Source organism: Colletotrichum phormii (genome assembly GCF_030913505.1).
Source record: "Colletotrichum phormii strain CBS 102054 chromosome Unknown BDP81scaffold_7, whole genome shotgun sequence".
NCBI lineage: Eukaryota > Fungi > Ascomycota > Sordariomycetes > Glomerellales > Glomerellaceae > Colletotrichum > Colletotrichum phormii.
This window is the reverse complement of record NW_026851449.1, coordinates 319,787-340,085: the sequence shown is the minus strand read 5'-3', so window position 1 is coordinate 340,085 and position 20,299 is coordinate 319,787. Positions and strand designations below refer to the sequence as shown.

Sequence of the window (20,299 nt, the reverse complement as noted above, 5' to 3'; positions counted from 1 at the left end):
GCTGCAACGACCCTTTAGGCAAATGCGAACAACGGACAACCTGTCGGGGACTGACCAATGCGGTGGGATAGAGACGTGATGAACGACAGTCTACCCGTTGGGGGCCCTTTTTTCGAATGAGGTCTCGATATCTGGCCTACCTACCTGGGTTACCGGATTACGGCCGTTGGAACTGACCCAACCGTACTCTTACCATTCGCACATTGCTCCCTGTTGCCGTTGGTGCTTGGGGTGGACAACGGACCCGGCCTGTTGGATCACAGGGACTAATGTTAATACATATAAGGAAGGCCGGCGAAGGGGGTCTTGCTTGGATATCTGGGAAGAAAGAGCTAAGAGTCACCAAGCTCAACTGCTCTGAAGTCTGCTCGAGTGAATATCGAACACCTATTTAACCATACCGACCTTGTTTGAATCCGGTACACTCATTCCTCTTCAGCAGAGCAAATCAGACTCCCAATCACATCTTTCAATCTCACTCTACCTTCACTTCGGCGCGAGCCGTTCTCACACACTCTTCACCACAACTCTTCCAACAATGAGACTTACACGGCCCTCCCGCTTCGAGCGCCTCGGCTCAATACAAATCAACGAACTCCAGCGCGTCATCGAGCTCGACGCCGGATCAGGCCGCAGCACCTCCTCAAGCCTCACCGTTTCGCGGGATGACTTCTTAGCCATCGAGTCGCGCATGGCCATCGTCGTGCTCTGCATGAACGAAGAGTTCCGCACAATCGAGTCCGTCTTCTCGGGCATCCCGCACGACTGCCTCATCGTCCTCGTCTCCAACAGCAACCGGACGGGCGGCTACAACGACAGATACGAGACGGAAGTCAACATCTTGCAGACCTTTTGCCGCGAGGCGGATCGCTTCGCCATCGCGGTGCATCAAAAGGACCCCGGCGTCGCTGATGCGTTTGCGGCGGCGGGGGCTCCTGAGCTGGTGAGCGCTGACGATGGGCTTGTGCACAGCGGCAAGGGGGAGGGGATGCTTGTCGGCATGGCTGTTGCTGCGCTGATGGAGAGGGAGTATGTTGGCTTCGTGGATGCTGATAATTATATCCCCGGTTCCATCAACGAGTACTGCAAGAGCTACGCTGCTGGGTTTCACCTCTCGAGGGCGACGGCGGAACATGCCATGGTCCGGGTGTCGTGGAGCTCGAAACCCAAGGAGCGGAACGGCCGACTCATGTTTGATCGGAGGGGACGCAGTTCACGGGTGGTGAACGAGTGGCTGAACAACCTTTTGCAAGAGTTCTCCGGCTACGGGACGGACTGCATCACGACGGGGAATGCTGGGGAGCACGCCATGACCATGTCCCTGGCGCTGAAGCTTCGGATGGCGAGCGGGTTTGCGGTTGAGCCGTATGAGTACCTCTACCTCCTCGAGCAGATGGGCGACTTGGACCATCATCATCATCATCACCATCACCACCACCACCACCACAACAAATTCAACAACAGCAACCACCAAAGACTCGACGACGACGGCAGCGACACGCTCTCCGACGCAAGCATCCCCATATCTCCGTCGTCTCCGTCACGAATGTCACAGCTCCTGTCGCCTCCCGCCTCGCCCATGAGCCTCGGCGGCCGTAGCAGCAGCAGAAGCAGCAGAAGCAACGGCTCGCGGCAGCACGCGCACGCATCAGTGCAGATCCACCAAATCGAGACGCGGAACCCGCACCTGCACGACAACAAGGGCGACGAGCACGTCAGCGACATGCGCGCGCAGGCGCTGCACATGCTGTACCACTCGCCCATGACGCCGGCGCCGATGAAGGCGGCGCTGCGCAAGTGGATGGAGGACGAGGGGGTGTTGGCGGTGGGCGGGGAGGTGCCGCGGGAGCGGGTGTACCCTGCGCTCGGGGAGCTTGATATGGCGAGACTTGGGGGGTTACTGGGCGGGGAGAGTGTGAGGAGGATGGTTGGGGGGTTTCTTTGACTGCTTTGTTGTTGTTGTTGTTGTTGTTGTTGTTGTTTTTTTCTTTTCTTTTTTTTGTTGTGTAGATAGATAGATTTCCATCATCGAGATAACTAGACATAGCGTTGAGTTTTTTTTTTGGGGGTTTTGTGTTGGTGCTTGGACTTTTAGCATGTAGATAGATATCATGAATGAACAAGAGATACCATTTGATCTTGACTCTTTGCCTCCCAAGGTGCCTGTCTGTAATCATTGTGAGCTATGTCAATTATCGCAAGGCGCTGGGCTTTGACGCAATTCAAAAATGTCAAACGGCCGTAGACCTGCTTCTAGGAGAAGGGGGGGGGGGTCTAAGGGGACTTGCATACTTGCATCGGATCACCTGCCTTCTGACGGATGCGCGCCGGTTTCAGTGTGTAAGGCAAACTTTGGAGCACCCTTGGTAATTGTGGGATATGCTGTTTTTAAATCCGGGATACGGTACGGTACGTTTCTACTCTGCATCATTTCTTCCCAGCACCTCCGGAGGGAACGTGGGGGCGGGATATGTGGGAATAGTCAACGGTTGGATGGGATGCGGATGCGGATGTGGATGCGGGGCAGCTCCTCCGGTACCTTACGGCCGGGTGGCACAGCTGCTTCGGATTCGATTATGCACGAAATTCGTTGCGCCGCCGTTGTTCGACAACGGCCGGCCGGGAGTGTTGAGGGCTTGCTTCCGGTATGCAATGCGGGTGATGACTTGGGGCTTTTTTGGTACTGCGTCTTATTGGAGGGGAGTGCGTTGTGTTGATGAAGTGTTTTACGTACCTTGTCTTGGCTTGCCTTTAACTCTGGTTGATGTCGTGGTGGTGATGGGATTTGGGGTCTGACAGCCTGCTTGTGTTTTTTGTTAGCGAGCTGTTTTGTGTAGGTTTACAGAAGAAGAGAGGGCGACTAGGTGGTTTTAGCGTGTGATTTTCCGACCGAAGAGATTATCTTGTCTTGCATAGTGGTGTGTCGATGGAATTCGCGGTTGTTTGTGGTTTGCGTGGAAAAGGGTGGTGATGGTGGGTCGTCGGAGGGGGCCCGGTGAGAATGGTTGAAGGGAAGCAATTTTGGTTGCGGCTCACCTCACGAGGATGGGCGTTTTGGCGGTTCGTGTGGATGACGGAGTGGTTGTCTGACCAACTGAATCATCGCGGTTTGATGGATACACCAATATTTGGTTTGAGCTTGACAAGAAGAGCAATATGGAAGACCACCAGTGGCCACCAAACCTAGGCGAATGATGAATCCGTGCCCTGATCACTGTACGACAGCGTTGAATAATTACATTAGATGACTAGGGGAGTATTAGTCGATGCTTCTAGCCGTAGCATCAGACTTGTACCGCACTCTATCCACAAAGAAACACATCAAGCGATGCCCAAATCAGCACCTCATCATCATCATCATCATCATCATCATCATCATCATCATCATCATCATCATCATCATCATCATCATCATCATCATCATCATCATCATCATCATCATCATCATCATCATCATCATCATCATCATCATCATCTCCTCAAACCTTGGCCCAAACCGTCAACCCCATCCCAGCCCTCCTCGTCTTGACCATCTTCGCCGCCACCCAAAAACACATGCCAGCAAGCAAACACGAACCCGCATACACCTGCGCGCCAACATACCTCCCGCCCTCAGCCTCAATAATCGCCCCAGCAATCGGCGGGCCCGTCAACACCGCAAAACTCACAATCGTAAACGTCATACCCATCCTCGTCCCCTGCTTCCGCGGATCGCTCGTCAGCTGGCTCAGCGCCGAAGGGAACAAGCTCTGGATCGCGCTGGCGGCGAGGCCGTAAAAGGGCGTCCACACATAGAGACCTGCTGTGGAGGAGACGGCGACCCAGCAGTACATGAGGATGCCGGAGGCGAGGGACATGGGGATGAGGGTGTTTATGGAGCCGACGCGGTCGGCGATGTAGCCGGGGAGGATGCGACCTGGGACGCCGACGCCGTTGAGGACGAGGAGGAGGTTGAGGGAGTCGTTGTAGGAGAGGCCGATGATGTCGCGGGTGTAGGAGGCTAGGTAGTAGAAGGCGAAGAAGACGCCTAGGTAGTTCTGTCATGTTGTTGTGAGTATGGGGAGGCTGACGGTGAGTGGAAGGGGGTTGCGAGAATGAGCTTACCAGAAAAGAACCAATGGCGTAGAAAGTGTACTCCAACTCTTTGAAAGCTGCCCGCTCGACGATACTTCCAGCTTTCCTGGGCTTGACTCTCGGTTTCAGGAATACGAAGCTGATGACCAGCGTGCCGGCCTGCACAAACGCGATAGCACGAATGGTCCACCCGAACCCGATACTCGGAAGCAGCTGCCTCACCATGCTGGGGTAAATCAGCCCGCCCGTTGAACTGCCAATCGATACGAACCCCAGCGCGAGGGCCCTCTTCTTGTCAAAGTAGGTGGAGGCCGTAGACAGCGCGGGGCAGAAGAGTAAGCCGTTACCGAGGCCCAGGCAGATTCCCTGCGCGAGGAACAATTGCCAGTACTTTGAACAGAAAGAGGTGGCGAACATGCCGAGGAACACAAAGAGGAAACCGGCGATGAACAGGTGGCGGAAGTAGCCTGCGTCGGTGAGGCGGCCGCTGAAGGTGCTGATGAAGAAGAGGAGGAAGACCTCGAAGGAGCCGATCCAGGCTATGTCTGAGGGCGGGCGGGCGAGGAGGGTTGTGTAGTAGGATTGGAAGACGCCAAAGGAGTTGACGATGCCCCTGGGGGTTTGTTAGTATGGCTGGATGTACACACTCGTGATGGTTTGATGAAGCTCACCAGGTATTCATAATGACCAGATGGGCGCTGAAGACTGCGGTGGGAGTTAGCCTCACGAGAGTCTTGACGGGGAGCACGCAGCAACTCACTAGCCATCCATGCAGTGACGCCCCCGTCAGGAGGCGGCCCTTGTACGACGCTGGACCTGGACGTGGCCCGACTGAGCACGCGGCCCACGATCCCGCCGGCCTCGGCGCCGGCCCCGTGCCCAGCATCCGTGTCCGGGTCCGTGTCCGGGTCCGTGTCCTGCGCCACCATTCCCGGCGGGTCGTCGTCCGATGAAGACGACGGGAGCGCCTTTTCCTCCCCGTGTACGGCTTCTTTCATGCGAGCGCTGTCGGTTTCGTCGTGAACAGGCGACTCCATCGTCTGCCGTGGCCCTGACTTTTCGACATCATGGGCGATGTGAGGATGGGGAGCGCTCATGGTTATGTACCTTTTCCCTATTCCGGGGAAGCGCGCCAATCGCAGTGCTGAGACACGGGTTCTTTGCTCCGATGTCGATAACTTAAGCGGCTTCTTGCACAAGCTTTCTCGGTGTCGTCATGCTTCAGTTGCCGAACCCATAAGATCTTTGCTAAGCATTCAATAGTCGAAGCAATTTGCAGTATTCCCGACCAACGTGAAGAACGAAAAGATGAGTAGCGACGTCGCAAGAACCAAAACTGTTTCAACGGCGCCAAAATCCTCAAGCGCAACCCCCCTAGGCCCTTAATACTACAACAGCGACGCTGTTTGCTCGAGTCATGGCAGCGCGGAGGCGACACTATCGATCACACCTAAACGACGACCACCCCCCTCCCCCCCACACCCGGCGCCGACCCCGGCCGCGGGCAAGCAGCATGTCTGGCCGGGTTAGGAGAATAAGGGAAGCAATCCACTTTGAAACACACGCAATCCGGGGTGGAGAACTGCCGGTGAAAATCATTGCTGGGGGAGCTTGGGGATGCTTAGGCGAGCTGCTGAACATATCGAATAAAGACATCGGGACGTCAATCCGCCCGCTGGTGTGGGACAAAATCGGCGAAACGGCCTGGCTGCTTGGTGGCCCCATCGAGAGATCAACGTTTGTCAACGGCCGGTTCCGGCTGTGGCTGCTTGCTGATCGGAGCAGGACCGCACCGAGGCAGCTTCATTTTCGGACGTGGGCCCCGAACGGAATCGAATAGGCGAATTTTCCTTTAGACTCCTTTGGTGCGATGGGCAGCAGGGGATAATGCTCCATCAACGAAGTGACTGACTGAATGGTGTGCGTTGAGGGAAGAGGGAAGCTTTCTGGCTCATGACGGGAGAGTGGGTCGTTGGCATCAGCCACAGTCTGGTGGGAGGTAGCACGGGCCACATCGGGTGCCCAGCCACATTATTTGGCGACTTCGAATTTCATTTACGACCTCACATGGAGAACTTGGTGCATCTTAGAAAACAACACTGTTGGTAAGAACGAATTTTCGCTCTACAACTTACGGTCCTTACTTATATCTCTATCACTTCTTCTAACCATGCCGTCGTTATTCTTCTAATTCTCTTTACTCACGGCAGTTTGCCCTCCATGTATTCCTTGAAGAATACAGACGGAGGTCCGCGAACTGCGATCCGGTATGGGGTCTAAACATACTGTCCCGTAAGTCATTTGAGGCACATGCATTTGACACGCAATACTGACTTACATTAGTGTGTTCAACGCTGCCAGGAGAGCTAAGAACTCCTGCCGGCAGCTCGAAAACGGCAATAACACGCTCTTGCACTGTCTGATCAGCACCGACACCCTGCTCGACGTTCCCGGCTTCCCCAAGACGCTCGGCGAATTTTGGGCAATGGACGGTATGTGAGACGTTGGCCTTATCGTCTGCGGAGTCCCTAATAATTCCAGACAGAAGACACAGTCCGCCAGCTTGCTGTGGATTTGGCAATGGCCCATGACGACCTTTCATATGGACAGTTGATGCACGAGGTCTTTGATAAGATTGCAGGAAAGGCCCTCTAGAGGGACACCCGCATCGCTCCCGCTGCGGCGGTTGAGCCACCCCCCACCCCCTCTACTGTTGTGGGTGGATCCGGCCGGGTTGACGTTTTCTTTTTTTTTTTTTTTTTTTTTTTTTTTTGGTAGTGAATCAGACCTTGGGGGGGTTTTTTTTTTTTTTTTTGATACGAACGCGGTTCCTATGCCTGAACATGTGACTGTGTCGTGAATTTCATGCCGGGACCAAAGGAGTACTACGAAGAGCAGGAGGAATCTTGAGTCTTGAGTGGCAACCGCTCTTGGGAAACCATGGCCCTCGCACGGGCGGCCTCTGATAGCCATATATATACCCCATCTATGCCCCATCTCGGGGGGGGTTTCTCCTCTCCCTCAGCCGTCATCCTCCGTCTACCACCATTACTGACAAGCTATCTTCCCAAGCTGCCACCATCCCCTCTCAAGTCATCCTCCCCTCCCAATCGCCTTCTCCGCACAGGCCGCCATGGAGGCCCCATCGAGCCAGTCCAACTACAAGATACCATGGATGCATTCAGACGTCACTTCGAGGATACAATCGATACAATGCAAACAAACTTCGCGAAGTCATTTATCACAAAGCGAGGAAGCAAGTGGAAGACATATATAGTAGAAAGTGACTTGATTCCTCTAAGTGGAAGACCCGTATGAGGGTCGTATCTATATACCGTACAAGACGGGTAATCGGCTGGTAGAAAGCGGTATCGTACGGCAGCGCCACGTGTGGCGCTGCGACATCATTCGAAAAAATCCGAGCCACTCTACACCAGCAACAGTGCAACATAGAGAACCTGACCACGGTGGTACGTGAATTGCGATACGGCATGGGCAGCGGGCTCGAAACATACCGTGCCGTGAGTTCAATTATTTGACGAGGAGCTGATTCAAAAATACGATGCCGAAATGTTCACCCCAGCTTAAGCGGGTGGCGTAATTATTTACTAATATTTTAGCTCTGATATAACTTTTATTTTTGTCATCAATACTATACTTATTATTAGTACTATTCTCGCTTTTCTTATTATCTCTATTACTCCTACTATTACCCTTCGTCTTCTATATATTTCTTTAGGAATTTACAAAATATAAAGAGATTTCTCTTATAGAATAAAATAACGTACTTGATAAGCGAGCTTCCCACCTAACCATGATCACATTATAAATCTGTCTAAGGAGCAACACTAAAAACATAAAATCAATTGAAACTACTCTGAATCCTATTCCTCAGATATTTCTTCATTAAACTGACATGTTCGCGCATTGTGGCTAGTTGTTACGAGCTGGACAAGGCAACCAACTGTGGCACAAAGCAAAAGCTTCGATAATGATGACTCCGGCATCATTGTCCCTTGTTCTGCATTATATAGCTACGCGCCCACAGTGACAAGTTGCGGCGGGCGTAACAGAGAGGTGCCAAAGGCACCTGTCGTCCAGGTATCTTGCCCAGAAGAGTTCCTTATGAAAAGGGTCCTTGGGGTCTAGTAGGGGGTGATCCTTAGGCGTATATAGCGTTACGGGGTTCTTCTTACGGTTAGAAGTCCTATAAAGTTCGACCGTTTGATCGTTATCGTATAGGTGAATATGGTTATACCGAGATTTGTTAAGGTCCTCTTTAGAACTGGTGCCGTTAACGCTAGGAGGTGCCTTGTGATCGATCTTCGTCTAAGTACGTTATCGAGCGATATTGCGAGGTTCGTCCGAATCGTAAGGTGAATTTTCACCTTTATCGAATATATATAAGCTAGAACCGAAAGCCGGTTCTTGGCTGTCTGTTCGGAAGTCGATTCTTCGACCCTTCACGCCACATACCCTCCGGGAGGTCTGCCGCAAGGGCGGCTGCGCCCTTGCCGCCATGGCGTTAAATATAAAACAAAAACAACAAACAAACAAACAAGTCGATTCTTCCGTTCTCGTTCATTCCGAAATCAAGGTTCTTTCCCTTAATGATTTCGATTTTATATTCGCGGTCGAGGTCTTTAAGCTGCTCGAGGACCTTACGTTGGAACTTATTATTCGGGGATTGTCGTATTATATAGATGGACTTAGTAGGAATTCGTACTTCCCTGGCTAGGATCTCTTCTTCTAGTTGAAGTAGGGATTTCTTGTCCTTCGCAGTTATTCTTTTCTAGAGTCTTCCTCCGACTGCTGCGAGTATTTGAGCTCGTCTCGGATAGCTACTAGGTTATATCTTGACGGCTTTGTAGGCCGTGGACAATATCTAAATATATTCCTTATTATAATCCTCGAGGGTCTTCGGTCGATGCTTAACCTCTTACCTACTTGTTATAGCGAGGGTCTTAATACTGGCGGGCTCCTTAGGGTACCATCCCGTGTTTTCCTTACTATCTTGATAAGTAAGGTAGTTATCGTCGTAGTATACTGTCCAAGAGAGTTGCTTATGAGGAATTTCCTTAGTAGCGATCCTGATCTGTGTCAAGTTGGGATTGTTGACGCAGGGTGGAAGCTCTCAGAGGCCAACTGCAGTTAGGGGTAGAATGATGAATTACTGAAATCTGCTCCTCCCTCGACGTGTACTCCCTGCGCTGTATATATATCTGAGCTGCTCCTTTGTTGCTTGGACTCCTTACTACCTCTAACTAGCCCCTATCCGGGAGGGCTCTGACAATCTGTTTCTCGGGCATAGGTCGCTGCTGGACCCTTCTAGGTTATTAATAGTTGCGGGATATATATCCTAGCTTGTCATAATTGTAGTACCTGAAGACTTCCTTTTAATACGGTTATTCTCGTTTAGCCATGCTAAGGTCTATCGGTCTACTATAGTATCTTTAGGCCGTGGTTTGTCGATTCTGCTAATAATTGTTTTTAAGGCGGTTCTGTCCCTAGAAGCGCGGTTGATAGCGTTTCCTAATGTTTGCTTACGGGACTTGCTTCTTTTCCCTTCGTCGTTCGTAAAGTCGATTATCGAGCTTGATAGCTAGTTCGACGTGTTTTAAGAAGTCGTTAGGTCTGTCTTGTCGAGATAGTTCGTCCTTGACTTCTTCCTTGAGCCCTTTATAAAACATGAAGATCTTAGCGTTGTCGGAGTAGTTAAGTCGAGCGTAGATTCGTCTAAATTCTATAGCGTAATACGAGGCTGATCCCTTCTATCGAAGGTTAGAGAGTTCTCTCTCGTATTATCGTTCCTCGTCTAGTTCTTAGAACAGAAATAGAAGTGCTCTCTCGAATCCGTATAATCCTTCGAAGATACCTTGAGTCTCTAGCTTAAGAATGTTCTAATCGCTAACGTACTTGATAAGCGAGCTGCCCAGACAAGCGAGCTGCCCACCCAACCGCGTTCATCCTTCCTCCTCACTTCTAATGCGTATCACGCCACAAATAATCATGTCGTCACAAAGCAAAGAGGCCCAATTGAACTTAGTAGTCGAGGCCATCTAAAAAAACCCTAAACTCAGCATTCGAGCCGCAGCAAGAATCTATTCAGCCCCCCCTAGGACCCTAGGCACCCGATTAAAAGGGACACCTACACGACAAGATACTATACCTAACTCACGCAAATTGACGGAGCTTGAAGAGGAGAAGCTAGTTAAGTATATCCTCGACCTGGATTCCCGATCGTTTCCTCCCCGGATCAGTGGTATAGAAGAAATGGCCAATCGATTACTCGCCGACCGTAACGCGCCCCCAGTTAGGAAGCGCTGGGCTTCAAACTTTATTAAATGATAACCACAGCTCCGGACGCGCTTTTTTCGTAAGTACGACTGTAAGAGGGCCTAATACGAAGATCTAGACGCGATAAACGCGTGGTTTTGGCTTGTAGTAAACATAATCGCAAAATACGGCATTATAGACTCCGATATCTACAACTTCGATAGGACTAGGTTTATGATGGGCCAGATTGTATCCGGGATGGTCGTCACGAGTGCCGAAAGGCGTTCAAATATAAAAATGATGCAGCCTGGCAATCGTGAATAGGTTATAATCATTCAGGCCATTAGTTCGTCAGGCTATAGCGTTCCGCTGTATATCATCGTTATAGGCCAATATCACCTCTCTACCTGGTATATAGAAATAGATCTCCTACGCGACTGGGTTATCGCAACGTCTGAAAACGGATGGACAATAAATGAAAGAGGCCTAGACTGGCTCCAGTACTTTGATCGGCATACAAAATCACGTACAACTAGCAGTTATCGCCTCCTCGTCGTCGATGGGCACGAAAGTCACCACTCTGCGGACTTTGAGATATATTGCAAGGAAAACAATATCGTCATACTCTGCATGCCGGCTTATTCGTCTCATTTACTTCAGCCCTTAGACGTTGGGTGTTTTGGGCCACTAAAGACGGCTTATGGTCGACAAATTGAGGATAAGATGTGCCGGGGTAATACCTATATTACGAAGGAGAACTTCTTTCCTGTATTTCATAACGCTTTTACGCAAGCCCTAATGGTAAAAAACATCCAGGGAGGCTTCAGAGGGGCCGGGCTTGTTTCTTTGAGTGCCGAAAGTGTGCTTTCGAAGCTTGATGTTAAGTTATATACTCTAACACCCCCAGGGTCCTTACCAACAACACCCCCCGCGTGGACTTCTTAGATGCCAAATAACCCAACAGAGGCCTCTTCTCAGTCCGAACTTATCAAAAGGAGGATCTCCCGCCATCAAAATAGCTCCCCAACTTCAATTATTGAAGTTGTAGAGTATTTATTAAAGGGAGCGCGGGGATTTATGCACCAGATTGCCTTATTAAGGGCGGAGGTCTAGATCCTCCGGGAGGAAAATAACCTACTTAGCCGACGTAGGAGGGCTAATAAAACACGTCTCAGACAAGGAGGAAGTCTTATTGTAGCTGAGGCAGAGGATATTTAGTCGCAGAGAGAGGCTACGGCCTAGATTAAGGAGGAAATGCGCTAGAGTAGTGGTCATCGGCCGAGGACAGAAACAGGTCGATACCGATATAGCGTCTGCGGAAACACTGGCCACAATGCGCGAACATATTAGTTTAATAAAGAAATATCTGAGGAATAGGATTCAGAGTAGTTTCAATTGATTTTATGTTTTTAGTGTTACTCCTTAGACAGATTTATAATATGATCATGGTTAGGTGGGCAGCTCGCTTATCAAGTACGTTATCCTTTATTTCGTTGTCCAGGGTTTTGGCGGGTATAGAGGCCTTACCCTTGGAGTCGTTAGAGGAGGTGGACGGGGTAGTTTTGGAAGATACCGTCGTTCTTATTATTAGTAGTTTCGTAGGGTTAACTTACTGAACAGGAGCAATTAAAGTGTTATAGCCAGCTAGTCGTAGTGAGGTTTGTTTGCAGAAGTTGAGGCTACGGAACTGGTAATAGTATTCGTAGTCGGGGATAGCTTTAGGGAAGCTATGTCTATAAGTCGTAAGGTAAGGGAAGGCTTCGGTGATCAATCGTAGTCTTATTAAAGAGGTTCTCAGGGAAGATAGCTGAAAGCGATCATAAGATCTGATACGAAGTTGATTGCTGAAGAGCTATGGAAAGTCTGTCCTAGAGCCCAGCTCGAGTCTATCCTTATATACAAGTCCCGTGTACTATCTGAACAGTTCCTTTGTGGTTGGGACCGACATCGTGTTGTCGGTCCTATAGGGGTGGACCGCCTTTATCCTGTCGGTGATGATGATGATGATGATGTATTTAACGTCTGGTAACAAAAGGACGTGCCGGGCGCAATGCCGACATGGTCTATACTAATCTAAACTATATTACAGGCTACCGTCTTCACCTAACGTTCCTGTTCAATGACTCGGGCAAATTTCGGAAAAGAAATTAGTCTCCTGTCGGCCTATATCATGGACCGCTTATCGTCTGTCGGTCCTTTCTTATCATCACGTGACTTGTCTATAGTTCTTCCGTTCCGTTGGGGTGACTCCTGTGTCTGCATATATGGCGTGTCGTAGCCGCCGTAAGCCTGCGGGGCAGACCCTGGTCTTGGTCATGCATGTTGGGTCGTAACAACTACCTACCTAACCTCCGGTTAGAATCTCCCTTCTACTCCTTATGCAGAATCAATCAATACAGAGATATTAATACTTCGTCACCCCCAGGACCCTACGGTTCGAACCAACATCCCTGTGATAGGGATACCGACAGAATCCTTCCACGTTGAATCTAGCGACAAGACTTTCACTGAGGCATTGTGTGGTCCACGAAATTTGCATATAAACATTCCGACACAACTTGAAGACTCCAAAACGCAGCAAAACTTAGTTGAATGTGGAATTGGGTAAATGTAGATCTGTTCATGTCAGCTCCACTATGTGAAATTGAAATTCGGGCTCCCCGAAACTTAAGTTTCTGCTACCCTGAATATCGTTCTTTTCCCCTTTCTCCCCAAAAGGCCATAAATATCAGGCCAGTGATCGATCATTTCAAAAGGGGAAACCTTTCGTACCACCACGAAGTATTCCATTGTACCAGCATTCACATTTTTTCTAACTACATCGCAACTATGGTTCACATATCTTCCATTCTCGTTCCCTTCCTTGCCGGTGCTGCCATTGCCAGCCCGGCACGCAGCATCCTGGGACGTCAAGTCTCTGGCGGTAATGCTACTCTCGCTGTCACTGGTATCAGATACACTGGAGAGGGCTGTCCCGTTGGATCTCTGAGTGGGAATCTCGACCCCAACGGCAGCTTTGATGTGTTGTATGAAGCCTTGAACACCACGATCAGTATGTCTATCAAGATGAAATGTTGTCGCCTTACACTTATCACTAACAATTAATCTTAGAAGCTGGAGACTACAAAGTAAAGGTCAAATGTCAAATCGAAGTCGATATCCAGACAGCTGCGGAGCGACAGCTGGTTATTCTGAGGTAAGGAGTCATATTCTTGTCTTCTGCGACTCTTGCGTCGTTAGACGTTATGGAAATATATCACGGACTAACGTTGCCGCAGTGGAACCTACAAGGGACACGTCAGATTGACCGAAGGCGCCTGGGCCAAGAACCAAAACCAATACAAGTTCAAAGGAAGCCCGGGCACCATCAACATGGAATGGCCGTTCAAAGCACCTATTGATGCCGCCACCGAGTTTACCAACAACCTTTCCACCGAGTTTCGGTCTGGCTGCAACTCTAACGGAGGCAAGTTCACGATGATCATCAACAACTACTTGAGCATGAGCAGCGATGGGCCGGGCGAGGGTGAGATCTCTATCACGGAACTTGATGGCGTTGTCAAGCAGTCAACCAAGCTAGCTACTGCAAAATGCCCGTAGAGGGAAGCAATATCGTCTCCAATCATAGGCACAAGATGACCTAGCCACAATGGAAGGAGAGGCCGCAAGAACAGGGTCATCGATAATCTGCCCCCCTCGGCATGGTTCAATTGAAGTCGAATAATGTCCTATGGGAAGCACAGCAATGAAAAGAATTCAAATACAACCCTTGATTCGTTTCTTGTTGTGCAAAGCAGTTCGAGTGCCGCCCAACACTGTGTTTCCATTGTGTACCAATTCTGCAATCACATTCCTGTTTCAATTTCTAGTTGGAGCCTATTTCCATTTCCCTACTCCGTATGTTGCTAAAGAAGTGCGCCAAAATCTGAAAGTTTACGTCTGACAGTGTGTGCATGACACCGCGCGTGAACACGAGGGATGTTATTCTGCCAAGAAAAAGCTTCCGACTAGCTCGGCCGTCACTTTAGAGTTTGCCTCGTTTCAGACAACGTATCTCTTCCCTATGCTCTCACCTGCGTAAAAGTAACATGCGGTATTTTCTCATGTTACGTGAAGACTTTGAACGCTTGTAATTCATACTAGTGCTCGGTGGTCAATACATGTAGTCTTTTCAAGTCATCTTGTGTTTCTGACGATGAAGTCAACGCTGTCACTAGCAGTACTGCCATACATGCGCCATATCATTCGGACACAAGGCACATGTACTAGAATGTCTACTAGGCAATACCCATAGAAATTCGAAACATTGAATCCTAACTTAGGTCACCAGGCAAGTCACTCGCCGTAGTCGATAGTGCTGCACCAGCTCCAGCGGTAGCCCAGTTCCTACGGCATCTGACAAACACGAAAGGAGGGCTCCCAGCGGCTGCTGTGCGTAAAGCGGTCATCGCCTGTATCCTCCCAATAGCCCTATATGGAGCTAAGACCTGGTATACAGGCTTGAACAAGCCAGCCCTAAACAGCCACAGCAATACTAGCAGGAGTACTACTATGTAGATAGTTATTATTAGTACGGGACAGAAGGGCCTGGTCCGCAGAATTGGTAAAGTTATTATAATAGCGGTAAGGGCTATCCTACCTATCTAGAGGACTATACCAACTAATAGCCTCCTTCGAGAGACTGGCCTGCCTATAGCAGAGGTAGCCCTCGAAGTAACACGACTATATGTTACGAGCAGGACAAGGCAACCAACTGTGGCACAAAGCAAAAGCTTCGATAATGATGACTCCGGTCATCATTGTCCCTTGTTCTGCATATATAGCTACGCGCCCACAGTGACAAGTTGCGGCGGGCGTAACACTATACTTTACTATACGGCTATAAAAGATAGATTATGTTAGTTATACTAAATAATTATTTAATTATCTAACTAAGGATAAGGATATGTTGGATATGAGCTATCCAACATATCTAAACAAGGACACTGTCCAGCACAAAGGACATGTTCAGAATCAGGACTTGTATATAGGATGGACTTGAGCCGGACTCTAGGACAGACTTCCCATAGCTTCTTCAGCAATTAACTTCGTATCAGGATTAACATCCGCTTTCAGCTATCACCTTGACAAGACTACGACTGATCACCGAAGCCTTACCTTACCTTACGATTGACAGACATAGTTTCCTTGAAACTATTCCACGACTACGATTACTGTTACCAGTTCCGCAGCCTCAACTTCTACAAACTACCCCTAGGACTAGCTGGCCGTAACAGTAGTCGAGGTCTAAGTGTACCCCCTCGAGGTGGCCCATGCTCTGCCCCTACTCGCGGCCGAATTGGACTTCCAATCCGACAGTGATGGAAAGTACAATGGATTGACATAAGCCCTTCGATCCCTGGAGAACTCGTTTTGCAGCCACATTTTGCGCTAAACGTGGTAAAAATCAGATTTGATAACTCAACCAAAGTTGCACAAATTTGAGTCTAAGAAGCTTACTAGTCATCCACGACAAAGCGAGGTAACAAGTAGAAGACATGTATAGTAGAAAGTGGCTAGTTCCCTCTATGTGAGGGACCCATAATGGGTCGTATCTATGTACAGTGCGAGACGAGCAGTCGGCTCGTAGAAGGCGGTATCGTGCGGCAGTAATCGGCAGCGCCACGCGTGGCGCTGCCGACATCATCGTTGCCATATCATCTGAATATCTGCGGGGCCTGTGTCCCCAAGGTCACAAGTACGAGAATACACTTTCAATGGGATGTGTCACTATTGTCTTCCGCACATTTTTTCCTTCGCATATATACGCTGCGAAGCCTTTCTCTAAGGATTTGTCAATTCAACTGAAATGCCCACCCAGCTCCCGGCTAATTGAGCGAAATCTTCGGCGTCTACGGAAGCCCGTGCGCTAGGTGAGTGGTTCCGAGAAATTGCCTTCTCCGTCAATGTATGTTGAGTTCATTAAATCTCATTGTTCGTACTTTATTCAGCTAGAGTCTAATATATCGACTAACCGTTCTTCTCGGCCTAAGGAAGTTACTTTCTTCATAGTGCACAGTCATTTGGCCCGTTGAAGAAACTTCCCCATGTGAAGTACATATTTAAAGTCACCTGATCAAACGTGAACATTCTTAGAAACAGAAACGATTATGGAATCGGACGACAAACTTGCAAGACGCTTATCTTCCGGCACTGTTCTTATGTAGTATCCTTAGGTTCAAACGGCCAGTTGAGCTGAGACGAAGCGGAACGAACATTATAATAATCGGAATCCCAGTGCAGACCTTCCGGCTCCCACCAATGTGCCATACGCCGCGTCGACATTAAGCTTTGCATTCCTTTGGGAAGGTTTAACTATATCATCTCGAAGCCGGGTCCCGTTCGGGTAAATCACCAAAGCCAGCAAAGCCGGAGAAATCCAGCACTATATTTATTTTCCAGCAGCGCTGCCGCCAAAGCAAACAAAGAAATCAACGCCAAGATTTGACTGATTTGACTGCCTTTTCCCCAAGATTGGTTAATTTGCCCTATTGGCCAATATATCAAACAAATCCATGAACACGTGACCCGACGACGCCCATACTAATTACCCAATTAGGAAATAAGTGAAGCTAGTTATTCACAACTATTCATGATGCAATATGTGAGCCAATCTCAACCCCCATGGGCATGGCTTTCCTTTTCAGCCAATTCTTCGTCAACTGCAGCTGACCCATAGTCTGAGGCTTCATTGAGTGCCTTTGCGACGTCAGGGTCAGCTTCGCAGTACTGAATGCCCTCTCACAGTCAGCAGCCATGGCTGGTATTGCCAACACATCAAGAGCTAGTCTACTGAGTAGAGGATAGGTTGACTGGTGGTCTCTCCACCACTTAACAGGATCTTCCGTAGATTTAGGAGGCTGCCTGAGGTACGTCTCCAGCTCATCCTGCTGTCGAGAAGGCTCACGACTACGTCTAGTCTGTACCCATTGCCTGAAGTGGCTGTCTTCATGGGATGGAAGTGTGATCTCAAGAACAGCCGTAGAGTCATCAGACTCTTCCTCGGACCTATACCAATGGTCAAAGTAGTCCCTGAGCCCCTTCTTTGCATCACGAACCCACTCAAGCTGAACCCCTTCATCCCAGACTGCCTCAAGGTATGAGATACCAAGTGAAGGGTGGAGAATAACAGAAGCAGCAAACAAGGGAGACTCCTCTAACTTCGTATAGTATGAGGAGAGCTTCTGCCAGGCCAACTCAACAGAAGTACGAAGATGCTCCTGGTACGAGGAAGAGAAACCCATAAATCGAGCAGTACGTTGACTCCAGTCCTCTCTTACATGTTGTGGAAGTATGGATTCCTGAAGAGGCTGGGTCTGGCTGTTGACTGAAGATCGAATGGGGCGCCCTGATCGAGTCTGTGATGGTAGGGACTCTTCATCAGCAGTCACATTGATCGTAGACGACTCGTCTTCCTGTTGAGAATCAATGGGATGGAGTACGGAGTTGTATAGACTCTTCCACTCCTCTAGATGCTCAAGGAGGTACTCCATGCCAGTCATGACTTCCCAGAGACGACCATGCCCATCCCCCTTACCCCATCCCTCCGTCCTCTTCGTCTGCAGGTAGAAAGGCTCAAGGATAGACTTGACTTCAACCAAGACTTTCCAATCTTCTGAAGAAAGGAGGTCATCGTCAGGTATCCTTTTACTGGCATTGTCCTGCTCCTGGACCCAGTTGATGTAGGTCTCGATCTCTGCCCTCTTCTGAAGAGCTCGATGGATCATGAGGTAGGTGGAATTCCATCTCGTCTCGTTGTTGAGAAGAAGATATGACTCCTGAGACCCCTGGCTGAATAGCTCGAAGTCTGACCCAGCATCAACCTCTTGGGCTGCTTTCCTGAATCGCTCAGATCGCTGAGGAGAAGCCCTGATGAACTTCACGATGTTACGAAGATTACCAACAGGCCCCGTCTTCCTCCAGAGCTTCAGATCTTCCTCCTCATAATAGACAGACTGTTAGAAGAGTGACTCAGCCTCAAAGACTTTACGATCAGCACCAAAAAGAAGGGCTCGTGCCACCAGGTTGAGTATGTGGCCGTAGCATCGCATTCTCCTTGCCTGATAGTCCCCCTGATCCATCATAGGGTCGAGTCTCCTGAAGAGGGCAGAGATGCAGGTATCGTTGTTGCTGGCGTTATCACAGACCACCACACCCACTTTGCCAGTGATATCCCATTGCTGAAGAGTCTCGTAGATATTGTTGGATATGTTGGGACCGCTGTGATCGCCGCTCATGTGGTTGAAGGCGATGAGACGAGACTGGTGCTGGCCCATACTGTTGATGAAGTGGGCAGTGACTGCAAGGTAGGCGTAGTTGTTGGGTGACGTCCACAGATCAAACCCAATATGGATCTTAGTGAGGGCACTGTGGAGTTCATCCTTGACGTAGGATTGCCCCCTAGCGAAGAGAATGGGAAGATGGTCCATCATTGAAGTCCTACCCCATGGCACCTGATCAGCCAGAGAGGAGTTGTGGAGTCGTAGAACTTGTTGAACGAAGCTATCTTGAAAGTGGTCGAATGGTAGATCGTTGGTGATGATGGTGGAGAGACAGAGATCTATGACAGTAGCCACTTTCGACTTGGGTATATGGGAGATCTTCCTCCTCTTCGATGAACGAGTACCATGCTCTGAGCTGTGGAGAGTCTCTCCTGAGCTTGTATCATCGGTAGCAGAACCCCATTGTGAGACTTGATGGCATCTGTATATAGATCAGTTAACAATAATCATACCAAAGGACATATACGTACCTGCGAAGATGGTCTGCAGCAGAGCTAGAAGCAGTAGCAGCAAAGAACTCTGGCTTTCCTTTACTGTCACATTGTTGACAGCACCAGTAAGCACCAGCTGGCCCCTCATCACAAAGCTCAACAAGGAAGACCCCATGGTCCTTAAGCCAACTCTTCCTCCCCCTGCCTCCTTTACGGGCCAGCTGCTCCTCAACCACATATCTCTTGTTCTGCCATATGATCTGTAGGCAGTACACACTGCTCATCTGGACCAACGAGGCAAGCAATGAGGCAATACGACTGGTATTGACGGTTGGTTGGTGATGTTGTGGTGAAGGTGGCTGCGGTGGGCTGGATCAACCAGGAGGTGGATCAGGCAGCTGGTGCCTGGGGCACCAGCCACTGCCTCAGGTATCCACAATCCCACATGATCGTAGGGAGGTCGAAGATGGATGGATTCGAGGGAAGAACGACAGAGACACTGTTGGCCACTTGAGTTGCAATTCTGGAGGGGCATCGAAGCAGTTGAAGTACGTTGGTAGGTAAAGGAGTGGGGGACAACATCTGTGAGTAGCATCGTTAGTTGTGAAACCAAGACATCATCATGCCTGGGGAAGAAGAGCTTCCTGGATGGATGGGGAAGCCCTTATATAGGGCCAGGGAGAGAGGAGGGGGGGAGTGGCTGACGTACGGTTGAAGTCATCATGGCAAAGGTAGGCAAGCCCAGGATGTTGGCGATGTTGCTGATGTTGGCTGCTTGTGAGGCATGAGGAAGAAGAAGAGACGTAGTAAGAGAGCGGTTCCAGTGCTTTTATACCCATATCCAACGTCGCTGGGAATCATAGATCACTCAGGAGTATTGTCTGAAGAGAAAATACAGCCAGGAGGGCAGAAAAGAATGTCGCAAAGCTGTCAGTATTAATGGTGCTGCATACAGAAAAAGAAAGCTGACCGCGTTAGGGCGTGAATATTCGCGATAATGGCATCCCATTGGCTATATACAGGCTTATGTAATATGCCAAGCCAAATCAACCCAATATATCAAATCCCGGTGGTCAGAAGTTGTTTGATTGATAGTTGGGAATAGCCTCAGTTGTTTGGTTTGTTTGGAAGTTTGATTGATAGATTGGCTTTAGCGGCAGCGCTGTTTTCCAGACACTCTATTAGAGTTCCTTCTAT

At 49.4% G+C, this 20,299-nt stretch overlaps 3 protein-coding genes across 3 annotated transcripts; 2 read left to right on the top strand and 1 right to left on the bottom strand.

Moving 5' to 3' along the window:
* Nucleotides 1–538: 538 nt before the first annotated feature.
* Nucleotides 539–2,143, top strand: BDP81DRAFT_515855 (mannosyl-3-phosphoglycerate synthase; the record flags this gene model as incomplete). Its single annotated transcript, XM_060595860.1, has 1 exon — nt 539–2,143. One exon carries the CDS (start codon nt 539–541, stop codon nt 1,943–1,945), a length of 1,407 nt encoding a protein of 468 aa, XP_060446684.1. The 3' UTR covers nt 1,946–2,143.
* Nucleotides 2,144–3,427: 1,284 nt separating this feature from the next.
* On the bottom strand, nt 3,428–5,532 carry BDP81DRAFT_345800 (major facilitator superfamily transporter). The gene is made up of 4 exons (XM_060586105.1): nt 4,835–5,532; nt 4,746–4,779; nt 4,105–4,687; nt 3,428–4,037 (listed from the first exon to the last, which is right to left on the bottom strand). Exons 1-4 carry the CDS (start codon nt 5,169–5,171, stop codon nt 3,480–3,482), a joined length of 1,512 nt encoding a protein of 503 aa, XP_060446683.1. The 5' UTR covers nt 5,172–5,532; the 3' UTR covers nt 3,428–3,479.
* Nucleotides 5,533–13,179: 7,647 nt separating this feature from the next.
* Nucleotides 13,180–13,950, top strand: BDP81DRAFT_459837 (uncharacterized protein; the record flags this gene model as incomplete). The annotated part of the gene is made up of 3 exons (XM_060593585.1): nt 13,180–13,402; nt 13,462–13,546; nt 13,629–13,950. The coding sequence occupies 3 exons, from the start codon at nt 13,180–13,182 to the stop codon at nt 13,948–13,950; spliced, it is 630 nt and encodes a 209-aa protein (XP_060446682.1).
* Between the last annotated feature and the right edge of the window lie 6,349 nt (nt 13,951–20,299).

Bases quoted from the DNA above. Each gene is read 5' to 3' on its own strand.
- BDP81DRAFT_345800 (XM_060586105.1), bottom strand. From the start codon at position 5,171: ATGAGCGCTCCCCATCCTCACATCGCCCATGATGTCGAAAAGTCAGGG. The intron at 4,780-4,834 runs GTGAGTTGCTGC...CTCCCACCGCAG, and splicing joins CGTCACTGCATGGATGGCTA to TCTTCAGCGCCCATCTGGTC. The intron at 4,038-4,104 runs GTAAGCTCATTC...ACAACATGACAG, and splicing joins ACGCCATTGGTTCTTTTCTG to AACTACCTAGGCGTCTTCTT.